This window comes from Chlamydotis macqueenii, chromosome 12 (assembly GCF_036417535.1).
Source record: "Chlamydotis macqueenii isolate bChlMac1 chromosome 12, bChlMac1.mat, whole genome shotgun sequence".
Taxonomy (NCBI): Eukaryota; Metazoa; Chordata; class Aves; order Otidiformes; family Otididae; genus Chlamydotis; species Chlamydotis macqueenii.
The window spans coordinates 11,142,747-11,155,006 of NC_141567.1; the positions used below are offsets into that span (position 1 = coordinate 11,142,747).

Below are 12,260 nucleotides of genomic sequence, written 5' to 3' on the forward strand. Positions count from 1 at the left end.
ACTTACATATTTTCTAAAAACATAGCTTGCTGTCCAGATGCTACTCTAAACATGTTGCTTTTTAGACTTTTTCCGTGAAATGTTACCTAATTCACATTAAGAAAATTTGAGTAGGTTTGTTTTCTTGCTGCACAAGTCTGTCCTGGACTGAACTCTCCCCATCCCCAGTTACGCAGAAGAGAGGTCTGAACACAGACCCTGTACAACCCAGGTGTGCTCGCTGATGTTGCCCTTCTTGAATTTTTAAAGGCCACGATTTTGTTCTGATGCAGGAGGGAAAATTCTGAAACCTCAACCATCTCTGTAGAGCAAGAAAAGCCATTTCTTTCCCTTCAGCTCAACAACACACGCCCAGGTTCCCAGTTCCGGGGAGCTCCCAGGCCTACAGCCATTCTCTATCATCTAACAGCTACAAAACCACTACAAAATCGGTTCCTTTTAAATTTCAGTAACAGCAGACCCAACATTTACAAACAGCTCTACCTATAGAGCAGTATCCTATGAAGACACTTAATTCCATCTTTCATAGCCATCTCTGAGAAACAACCAACTCGGAGACTGGGACCGTTGGGTATGGAAGACGGCTGGGAAGCCACCAGCAGCCTCGCAGGGAGCCTGTGCGTACCCCAGCTCAGGGAGGCGGCCTCTTGCCCTCTTCCCTTCATACCATCACCTCTTCCGTACAGTTTCATGGCATGACTGGCACGGTCCTGCGTGTCCCATCCCGTCGCCCCCCCACCCCATCGCTTTGTGACACCGTTCTGTTCTGTTGGTTCTCACCCAAGGCAACACGCCCGGCCCGACCAGACCTGCCCCTGTCCCCTTCCTACGTGCCACCCAAAACCTTGGGAAGAGATGGGCACCCACCCCTTTCACCAGGCAGAGAGCTTCAGCCTGACCCAGGTGTATTTGTGTTCACTCATACGTGCATTAATGGCAAATTATTGCCCCGCTCTGACGGAAAGGCAGCAATGACTGAGGGTGTTTGACCATAAAAAGGTGGAACTACTTCAAAACATCGTGCTGAGTTAGATTATTGGTGTTTAGAAAATTTTTGTGGAAAAAAAAGGGTAGTGGCAGAGAAGTGTCTCTAAGTAGCTAATGAGACAGTGTAATTGATTTCAGAATTTCATACGCACTGAACAGCAGGAGGTTTCCCAGTTAACAGATAATTTGGGAAGTAACAAGTTTCCACAGAAGAGGCCCAGGAAGCCATTAAAAACCTCCCTAATTATATTTCTTATTAAGCTTCAAGCAAAGGATGCCTCCCAGTGCTCTCTGGACAGCTTGCCTGCTGTCGCTGTCATTCATCTCTCAAACTGGGTATCTGCAAGCTGCGACACAACCCCCACCCCCTCACACACTGCTGTTCGACATCTGAGCCACACCTGTGACATCACACGTACCTTAGCAAGAGATTCAAATGTTTTAACATTTAATTATGGGTTAAACCTAAAACTTTTAACGACTACATACAAATGCTTCCGTACGTACCGATATGTCAGCGTGTTCACAGCTGGGGGTTTTTTTTCCACCCTGAAATATTTGTTTAATTTCATTGACAAATTCAATGAGGAATTCAATCCTGCCTCTTCCTGCAAATGTATTCAGTTCAAATCTGCAGACGATGAGGTTGACATCGACGCGTTTTCCCCCGCAGGGCTGGGACTGTACCGGCTGGCGGCACCTGTCAAAGGGCTGCGGGTAAAACGCAGACAAGCACGCACAGATTTACCAGAAGGCCTGCAGAGCAACTGCAGTTGCTCGTTTTGCTTTGGAAAACTGAAATGCACCAGACATTTCCATTCCACACGCAGAGTGTTTATGCGGTCTTCTTACCTCTGTGCAGGTACAGATTGAAGTCTGCAGCAATCTGCAGTTGGTACAGAAGTACAGGACTTTCGCAAATCCTCTGACAGACCGTTCTGACGGAGCCTTCATCCTCATCTCTGTGAGGGCATTTCCAATGTTTCTGTTATTCCAAGGACCTTTGTTTATTCCTGTAGCCCTTTGGGGGAAGAAAAAAAAAGTATGAATGAGCTTCTAATAATGTACACTAACAGAAAACTCAAACTGGAATTAGGACAGGTGCAACACTGGAGAAAATATCAAGAAGGACAAGAACAGTAAGGAATTAATTTTACTTTATTGGAATTTAGCCACTTAGATAAATTGTATTCAATGGGATGACACTCCATATTTTCCTGATTTCATCTCCTTTTTGACAAAAACGGTCACGGCAAGTATCTGTTCCTAGTTTGGAAGACAGGGTACCCTTTCAGCAGCTTGCATTCTTCTCCCAGTTAATTAATTTTTTGATACTTTGTGTGATTTTTCTGAGCATCTCCTTTATCCTTCATTTTAGTAGCTTTTCCAGTCTAAAAACCAAGAAAAATTGTAACATTTTGATGGTGGTATGTATAGCTTCACATCTTCTTAGGGTAAGAAGGGGCTAATGAGGCTTTCTGGCTCCGGGCCACTAGCTTACCTGTCATGCAGTTATGAATATCCCTTCAAAGGAAGGGAACCAATAATATCAATTGGTTTTACTCTTCTGTCTTCCCACGAACCTTTTTTTGTCACTGGCAAACGGCACAGGTGCTTTCAGTGCTCAGCTGTCCCATGTTCCTAGCTGCTCACGGCACGGTTTTCCTGCTCCTGGTCTCTGACACAGCTGGCAGATTTGATTCACACAGCCGCATCCCAGCTCCCGCCCTACACTCCCGCTCCCTTCCACCGCCCATTCCAGCTCAGGCGATGTCCATCCCCAGCCTACCCGCAGAGCGGAACAGGAGCCAGACAGTAATTAGTTATTAAGGCTTACTTAGAACAAACACCGTATTTTCTACCATGGACTTAACAGTAGGACATATGGACTGATACTCACGTGGGATGGAGGAAGTCAGATGTTTCTGTTTTCAGCAGAGGCTGAGGAATGACCACAAACACCTGACTCAAAGAAACAAAATTCTAGCAAATTTCTGCACCAGATCTACTCAGTTTCAGCAAGGGTGTGAGGGATGAGGAAGCTTCCTCCTGTCTACTGCCACCTTCCAAGGGCAGCTTTTGTTAGCAGTTAATTGCATTTTTGTGGAAACAAGATGAGAGAAGGATGCCACTGGTTGCAATGGTCATTACTCATATCTTCCAAAAAGGAAAAGCCTGAAGTTTCAATATCCGAAAATAATTAGCTCGGCATTTTTCTTGACCTCAAAGCTCCCTGCAAGGAGGAGCTTTTCCGGTACTATTAAAAAAGGAGTTTGTCTGAATCCTCCTCTTCCTGCTCTGCAACACCCCTCAGCAAATGTTGGGGCTTCATTTCCACTTCTACCACTTACATCACTATCTGTATCTCACACTTAGCACAAAACCCACAATGTAGCAGCACAGCACACACATGGAAAACCACTGCCTGGAATTTTTTTTTTAATTTGCTTCTGGTGTAGTGCAATGACACATGCTGACATGTCTTCACCCTTCTACATGGTTAAATAATACTGAGATATATTTCATTATTACTAATGAAAGAGTAATCAACCCTATACCGCTGGCATATCTTACCTTTCCTGCCCACTTCATCTGGAATCTCCCTGTCAGGACCTTGCTGCTTTATTTTCTTGGCAAGCTCCTGTTACTGGACTAAATATTCTCATCATCTGCTAAAAAAAAAAAAAACAACCAAAAAAAAACCAAATATGAAAAAAAAAAAATTATAATCCCCAAAGTCTGAGCAGCTACAAATCGTCCACAAGCTTTCCGTTTACAGTGAGGTGCTACTGCACACCACCACAGTATTTTCTAGAGTAATTTGATGTGCTTAAGTTCTGGCCCCACTGATGGAGTAGCTGATGGGAAGGAACTGTATCTTGATTTCACTTCGCTAATGACAAGCATGAGCACAGCCAACTGTTTATTTAGAGCACGAGCAACAAATAAGGTATGGTGTAAAACACGCTGAGAACAGTAGACAGGTAACCAGTTTTTCTTACACAGCACAGGGAACAGTAACGCTGTCTACCATTTAGCAGTTGGCAGCATTGACAAGGGCTGCTTCAACTTCTACTAATTCTTAAAAATGTTCTTATCAAAAGTAAGAGTCCCTGCCTTCCTATAGAGGGGAGTACACTAAAGAAAAGAAGGAAGATAACTTGAAGAAACATATTGAAAAGCAAGTACCGTGGTCATATACAGGCTGATGGCAGCAATAAAAAGCACTTTTTGAAACCATTATTGGGAAACAACAAGTTAAACACAATCTGTAGTAGCTGTCACACAGGCTTAAAGCCAAACCCCTCCTTTTCCGAATCACGTGGCTGCTGAGCAGCAGCTAGATAACCAGCTCCCTCGGAGACTCACCTTTCCATATTTTGCCATAATGTATTTGGGACTGGTTTTCTCTGAAATGTTTCAGCACCTAAATACTGCAAGAAAGCAGTCAACAATGCTGAATTTGCTCAATTAATTAAAAGATCAAATTAGCGCAATCATATATTTGCCGTTTTTGCATAAAGAAATATTGACGCTGGAGGAAATTAAAGTGCACTTTAAAACAGAAGTTACATAAGCAACCAACACTAGTCCACAAGCACATAATAGTCAGTTTGTTATTCAGTGGTTTTCCTTCTAATGAAAATATCCTGAGGATGGTGGTAAGGAATCAAAACTAGCAAGGAAAATAATGTAGCTTACCTATTTCCCTATATAGGAGATACTCTTTAAAGTACCCTTGTAGTAGGAAAGTCACTTCAAGCATTTCAGATTTTTACTAAAAATAATTAGAGAAGCTTTTAATTAGTTTTCCTGTACTTAAAAACTAGGCTGTACCAAGATTTGCTGACACTTTGTTTTTGGAGAGTTAACAGAAGTTCCAGTGCTGCTTCTACTTTCCTGCTCCACAGTAATTTGAAGGAAATTTAAAGACTCAAGGACCACAACTCTTCTCTAGTCATAGAGCACTTCAAGAATGATGAGGTTTCAGCAGAAGAGTGACACTTGATGTTCTCAACCAAACTAAATTACATGGGGTCATCTCATTGTTCCTAAAGCCTGACACCAGTAGGACATGGCATTATCTTAGCACGGTCAGGCTACTTCTTCAAACCAACCTTTTTTTTTTTTTTTTCCCTTTGCCACCACACCTTTCCAATGCCTTTCCTGACAGGCACATTTCTGATTTTTTTTTTCTGCTAATGTGAAAGATAATTTGTGAAAGGTGTAATTTCCTCCCTGCCGCTCAATTTACACATAGGATTCTCACCTAATTCTAGCTGTAAGTCTCGGCGTAAGCCAGTACTCATGCCAGGAAGATGCACAGAAATACGTAGAGTGCTAACCACTCCAAGTCTTACACACATTCCCCAGCCCTGTTTGTCCCCTTTGGTCTTGGAAAGGCTTCAGGCCCCAGTCACCGCAACACAGAGAGGGAACGCTCCCCACTATCACACACAAGTCACATCTTGTTTTGTTAAGAAAAGAGTCACGGGCAAAACTACTGAAGACAAGTATCATCACTGTAAAAATTAACTGTGTGTTGTTAAGCGTCTGTCAGGAAACAAAATGTTTCCTAACTTTTACTTACAATTTTCCTATTTCATACACTGAATTTCGTCACATTTTCACACCACCTGAGGCTGCTCTAGAAACTCTTCCCCATCTGAAGAGCCAGCCTCACCTACAGATCAACTGTTGCTGTCACTTGGCTAAGAACACACCATTACAGAGGTGTGAGTGCACCTTGAATACCTGCCCGTTACCTCACAGCAACAGAAGGGGATGCAGTCAGGCATTCACAAAGCAGCTCCTAATTCAAAACAAGCATTGTAAACAGCTTTAGGATATTTTTGTCTCATTTACACATTAACCCCATCACATATGTTTATCTACTGTGAATTTTCTCTTTCCACCCAACTAGTTCTGGTGTTAGGCAAAGCTGAGGTACCTTGGAGGCAGACAATTGCTTTGATCCAGCATAGCAAACTCTACTTTTCTGCACGGTTACTTAAATTCACTCAAATAACCTTTCAGACTAAGATGGACAGCAGAAGTCTGTAAACAAGAATAAATTTATTTTAGATTCTTTAAAGATTTAATGATATACAAAATGTATACAGTATTATATCCTTATAACATTTTACCCTTCCCGTCAAACATAAAACACCATTTAAACAGCTATTGTGTTCGTGCCTTAGGTCTGTATCTATAAGATACACTACAGAATAAAAAAATTTATAGAGCTATATACTGCCCTCTTAATTAAAAATTACAAATTAGTACCTATGTAACAAAAAAAAAAAAAAAAAAAAAAAATCGCAGCATGAAACTTCAGTTGGACAACAGTTCTCTCTTGCTGAATGTTCAACAATATTTGGGACAGTTAAATTATATTTTATTGGCATGAAGGTGCATTGCAATCTCCCATACTTTACATAATGCTAATCCAACCCTAGTCTCTCTTAAATAAGTACCACAAATAACATAATATTAAAGATGTTTTCTACACAATTTTAAATACATTTCTGTGTACATTCAGTTTGATATACTGGTTTTACGAGATCTTTGGAAGGCATAACTTCTGAAGCAGTCACTACGTACGAGGAAAAGCACTTCCAACTTGTGTTCTTACAAGGCAACTTACTTGGACCAGTACATACTATTTCTTCTATTAAATATGATTATACCAGTCTAACATGGCTTTGTTACTACTTGATGGTGACTTGATAAAATTGAAATGTATAAAACAAGAAATTTTATTATGCACAATTAGGGCTCTATTCCACAAAAAAAAAAAAAAAAAATCCAAACAAAAATAAAAACAAAAAACAACAGCTTTACAGCCATGAAACTGAATCCTGATTCAGGAGACACACTCTCTCTTTTGGACAAGATCAAGTTTCTACCTTCAGCCTCAGCCTACTGGCATCATATACACACCTCGTTTAGCTCTGTCCTCTTCAAAAGGCCAGATTAAAAGACATCTGGTGAGAAAATATTAGTGGAACACTTCCAAAAACACTCAAAGAATACTCTGGCATTACAGAGGTAGGTGCTTTCTCCTGTCTTTTGCTGATTGACACCATGACAGCTGCCAAACAGACAAATGCTTCACCTTAAAACATCATCTACCAAAACCCTTTTGGTTGAAGGCATATTGCACACCACAGACTACAGAGAGAAAATCCTCCACTAAACAAACAAACAAAAAACAAACAACAACAACCTTCTGCTAAAAAGCCCCTTTAAAAACATATCTTAAATACTTGTCATTATTCAACAATTCAAACGATGAGCTGCCAAGCTGTTCTCTGTAGATGTTTATACAAGCTGTTAGGTCTTTAGATCATGGACCAGCCAAAATTCCACTTATAAGACAGCAATCCTTATTCTGACACATCTTTCTTTTAATTAGTGAAGGAAAGATAAGTGACAACTTTGTGACATTCCAGGAGGTTTGGATGAAGCCACTGATTTGGTCACATCACTAGAGCATCAGACGAATAGAATTAGCTGAATCGGATTCTTTGGTGCAGCTTCCAGGCTGAATTGTCAATTCAGGGGAATCATCCTGAGGAAATATGATCTTGTCAGGTGTGTAATCGTTCCTCTTCAGATCTGTACAAAAAAATTGAAGTCATATTGATTACTATTTCTTGAGCTATACTGATGGGATATAAAAGTCTTTCAAAGACTTGAGTACGCATATGTACTTATAAAGAAAAATTCCTCAATATGCACTGTGTTAAAAAAAGATGGTTTTATCATACACTATCATATAATAACAAATAATAGATGACCTCTCTTCATGTGAAAAACAACCTGGAAAAGAAGTGTGAAACAGGCAGGAATCATGCAAGTTCCTTATGTTAGGCTGGAGTCTAACAGTCTGATACACAGAAACAATTTCAAGGTTTTAGATGAGTGTAGTGCAGTCTGCGCAGGAAAAATATCTCATAATGAAAGTTTTAGCCAGAATTAATTTCTGCAGACCTAGATGTATTTTTAAAAACAAACAAACAAAACAAAAACAAGCACCACAAATCAAAAACCCCCAAACCACAAAAAAACCCCAAACCTACAAAACAACAGCAACAAAAAGAACCCCTCAAAACACACACAAGCACCTTTGTTTAAAAAGCCTGAAGGTTTGCAATCACCTTGACCTGCTTTTCCTACTTTTTCTAGAACCCTTTATCATTTTTTTACCGAACCTTCCAAAGTCTTGCTCAATCTAGTCTACCTTCCTCAAGTACTGTGCATACGGAAATAGAACACACAGACATTCTTAATTTCTTCATTTAGGATTTTATCTTAAAATTGTGTGTCGTTTTAGAAGTAAAATTACAAACCTGCTGTTTATTACTTATTCCACTTTCACAGAATGACATAACTATTTCATTATGTATTGTACAACATTTAATGACATAAGTGTCTCAGAAGAAGCAATACAGCAACTCTTACCAGGCAGTTTAAGCTTTCTGCAGCAGGAATTACAATGATGCTTCGCTCTGAAGTTTTTTATTGCATCCTCTCCTAAATTGGCTGGACCGAACACCATATCATATGACCTTAGAAATAAAATGCACATGAATATGCATTGCATGTGTTCTGGGATGAAAATTTTAAAAGAATTTTCTTTACACTCTTCTTTAACTTTACCTTTTTTCTCCAGCTTTTATCACAGAAGGATCTGTCAAATTTTCACCAACACCTTCAGACAGCACATGAAGAAAAAGTTAAATCTAATACATTACATAAATGCATTTATATTGAAAAGTCTTGGTATCCTTAGCTATGACTTCTCAGCTTCCCGAAAAATTAAAAAAAAAAAAAAAAAAAAGTGATACACTTTACCCTTACAGAAACTGCTCCTAAACAAGCACTTTGTACTTCTCAGATGTCTTCCACCTATTTTTACATCTGCCTGCAATTCCTAACTTCGGTTTTCACCCACAAGAAAGAAATTTCCTACATGGTTCTCACAGTCTGAATATCTGACACACAATTCAGGATAAATACAGCTTACCATATTGGCACTACACAAATGTGCCAAAAAAATAAAATTTTTTATGGCGCATCTCATTAGGAAAAGATATATATATTTATACTCCCTGTGTTGCTGTAAGATTTAACGTCACATTTAATAAAGATAATCACAGATTCAGATTAACTAGACCAAGACACACTAAATAATCCTTGTTATTTATTACCAGCATACAAATTCTTAATAAAACGCTATCACAAGAGAAAAACCCACATCTATCTACCTCAGCCCCAATCCCACTTCCAAAATAAGGACATTACCTTGGAGATCTAGTACCAACAGCTCTCCTCTTGTATACTCATAGGTCCAATGGCTGAAAGCTAACATAACCTCCTCTAGCATGTTAGTTGGAATTATTTCATCACCATTATTGTTGTTGTATTTTCTAAACTCTCCAGTCATGCACTCCTCAACTGCAAACCACTGGCCAGCAGAGTGGCAATATAACAGGAAAACTTCCAGGAACCTAGTAAAAAGCATATTTAATGAATATATTTCCAAAATAAATGGCAAATACATCATTACTATCAGATTTTTATACGACTTATTAATAATTTAAGTAATCTGAAACTATTACACAAAGTCATTTATTTTATCACAAGATAAATGCTGTGGTAAGATTCTAATGCTAGAATTGACACATTCATAGTAATGTTCTGAGACACAGCTTCACAGATCAGTACCTTAATATATTTGATCCATCTGTTAACAACCCTGTAGGCATTATTCTATGTCAAAAGCATACAACATAACGGAAGTTTAAATACACTCACCTGGGAGAGTATGGAATGGACTTAGGCTTCATTTGGTTGAAAGCAAAGGTGAGTTTCTGTGCTGCTCTCTGCTGCTGAATTTCCTACAATTCAAAGCCCGTATTTCATTAGCTGCATTACATAACAGGGAACATAAAGGAGCCAAAAAGACAGCAGGAACAGTAGGTCTAGCAAATTACTTGCTTTTTAAACTATGTCTACATTTTAAAAGTTTGAGCTCTTTGATTACGTAAACCGTACCAGAGCAGAGTTTTTAACCCTTTAGCGCACACAGAACCACAGATAATTGTTTTTTAATAAGTACACAGTAGTTTTCAGGGTGGCGGGGGGGAAATCCCGTTTAACATATCATATCTGTCTATGTTTAATAATTGACAAGGGTAAAACTTACTCTCAAGCACAAGTGTAACACAGTGTCCTCCTTATAAATGCTTGACCAAGTATTCACAACTTCAGGAAGAAAAGACTTGATGATATAAAGATGTCCTGATTTCAGGATATCATATTCTGACCATGTGCACACTACTTTAAGAGCTCGACGTAAACCTCCTCCCATCTCCTCTTTACTTAAAAACTCAATTTTAGCACAGAGTCCTAGTTGTGACCAGGAAGACATGCTGTTGTTCAAGATGCTGGGAGAACTTTCTTCAAGGCGATACACAGTGACCGGTTCACCTACGTTACAACACAAAAAGCAACGATTGCATTTAATTTTCCAAGTTTAAAATTAAAAGCACTGAAAACCTAGTTTCTTAGATTTCAACATGCTGCAATACTAAGTTGTTACTAACATCTTGAATTAACAACAAAATTTGAACTACCCTGTGGGAAGACCCCTCTCCAGCCTCCTTCATACAGCAGCGAAGTAGTACAGTGGTTTTGTTCTCCTAATTACAACTATTAACGCCACTGTTCAAACAGCATTAAGAACACTGAATAAATGTTTGTTTGCACTTTATAGAAGTCAAGATAACTTGAAGGAATCCTTCCAGAACAGTTTGTTATAAAAACTGTTAATACAATACTATAATCACTGTATCACCATTTCTGAGGACAACTACAATTAAATCTAGATCTCATCATCAAGTGAGCTGCCCTAGAAAAGGTGTCCTACTCATTTACATTGTTGAGTGTTGCGAGACAAACACTAGATTTCTTTCAGTTCACTACAACTTTAGTTTCACATTTGCTCACAGTAAGTGTGAAATTTGGCTTGACCATCCTGTATCAGAAGGAATCTGTACAGGGTTTACTTTTGTTTTCATCCCCAAAAGACCACAGTGAACCAGCAACAAGAAGTACAGTTCTTACCTCTTGGAGGCACAGGAGTGAATGGAATGCTCTGTGATAATCTCATCAAATTATTTCTTTCTACAGCTAGAGGGAAATTGCAGCATTTGTTAAAGTTTAAAGATGTAATAAGTGTCATTAAAAATATGAACATTAGTTCCTAAGAGAGACCAACCTGAGTAATAGTAATTGATATCCATTATAGGCTTGAAAGGAGAAGCAATACCTGAAAGAGATTAAAAAAAAAAAAAAAAAAGAATATATACTGTCTGGTACCTGTATTGTGTATTAAAATTACCACATAGCAAGAAAATTTTCCAATTAAATACAGTTTGAAAAAGATTTTCTGTGCAGAAAATTAAGTATCACGCTTAGCTCTTCTGTACCTCAGGAGGGAAGAAAAAAGAAAAATTGTAGTGCTCAATGGTAGGCTTTTTATTAAAAAAAAGAACAACACACTATTATGTGTCCATTATGTTCTAAATTATCAGTAGTTAAATACATTCTTACACAACACCCAAACAGTTGCTTTTATTAAAAGCTCCCAGCTTGTTTACCACAGAAAGAAACTTACCATTCAATGCATCTTCTTCAGATGGCCTGTGAAACGCCACAAAACCAACAGTCATTGCTTCTGAAAAACGATTTTATATTCCCTAATTTTGCACACCATCCTAGGTCACCTCGTTAACCTCACAGTACTGCTCTTATCCTATTTTTCAAGGGCAGTACAGGCTTCTTAATTACACAACAGTAACGGAAGGCTGTTAAGTAACCTCGCTATACTTTAAACACCACCAAGTCACGCACAACAAGTTTGTATGTTTATGTATGTAAAGTCTGCATCACAAGAGCACATTCCCACAGAGGTGCTTTAATTAAAACTTGTTCACAACAGCTTACCCTTCTGCTATCAGATTAATAAGGTAATGGCTTTAACAGTTAACTCGGGGGATAATTGTTAACAAAAGCAATGTCTGCACAGTTTCAGTGAAGGTTTACAGTTTGAAAGGTTGGGTAAAGACCTTTACCAGGAAGCTAGCTCCTTAATAAGTGTCAACACAGCCATTTTCATTTAAGGGCATGTTTTGCCCTCTGACATGTGACCCCATTAATCTAAATAGAGCCTGTCAAAGAATTCCAGTGACCACACTCAGTTA

The 12,260-nt window shown here is 38.9% G+C and overlaps 1 protein-coding gene across 1 annotated transcript in view; it reads right to left on the bottom strand.

Moving 5' to 3' along the window:
- Nucleotides 1–6,044: 6,044 nt before the first annotated feature.
- The window catches only part of TRPM7 (transient receptor potential cation channel subfamily M member 7), a 43,951-nt gene continuing 37,735 nt past the window's right edge, over nt 6,045–12,260 (bottom strand). The window contains exons 33-41 of the mRNA XM_086757548.1: nt 11,675–11,700; nt 11,276–11,326; nt 11,122–11,187; nt 10,202–10,485; nt 9,811–9,893; nt 9,298–9,503; nt 8,653–8,704; nt 8,455–8,561; nt 6,045–7,608 (exon numbers count right to left, since the gene is read on the bottom strand). Coding sequence (XP_086613674.1) covers nt 7,478–7,608; nt 8,455–8,561; nt 8,653–8,704; nt 9,298–9,503; nt 9,811–9,893; nt 10,202–10,485; nt 11,122–11,187; nt 11,276–11,326; nt 11,675–11,700 — 1,006 coding nt within the window. The 3' untranslated portion in view covers nt 6,045–7,477. The remainder of the gene's footprint in view (nt 7,609–8,454; nt 8,562–8,652; nt 8,705–9,297; nt 9,504–9,810; nt 9,894–10,201; nt 10,486–11,121; nt 11,188–11,275; nt 11,327–11,674; nt 11,701–12,260) is intronic.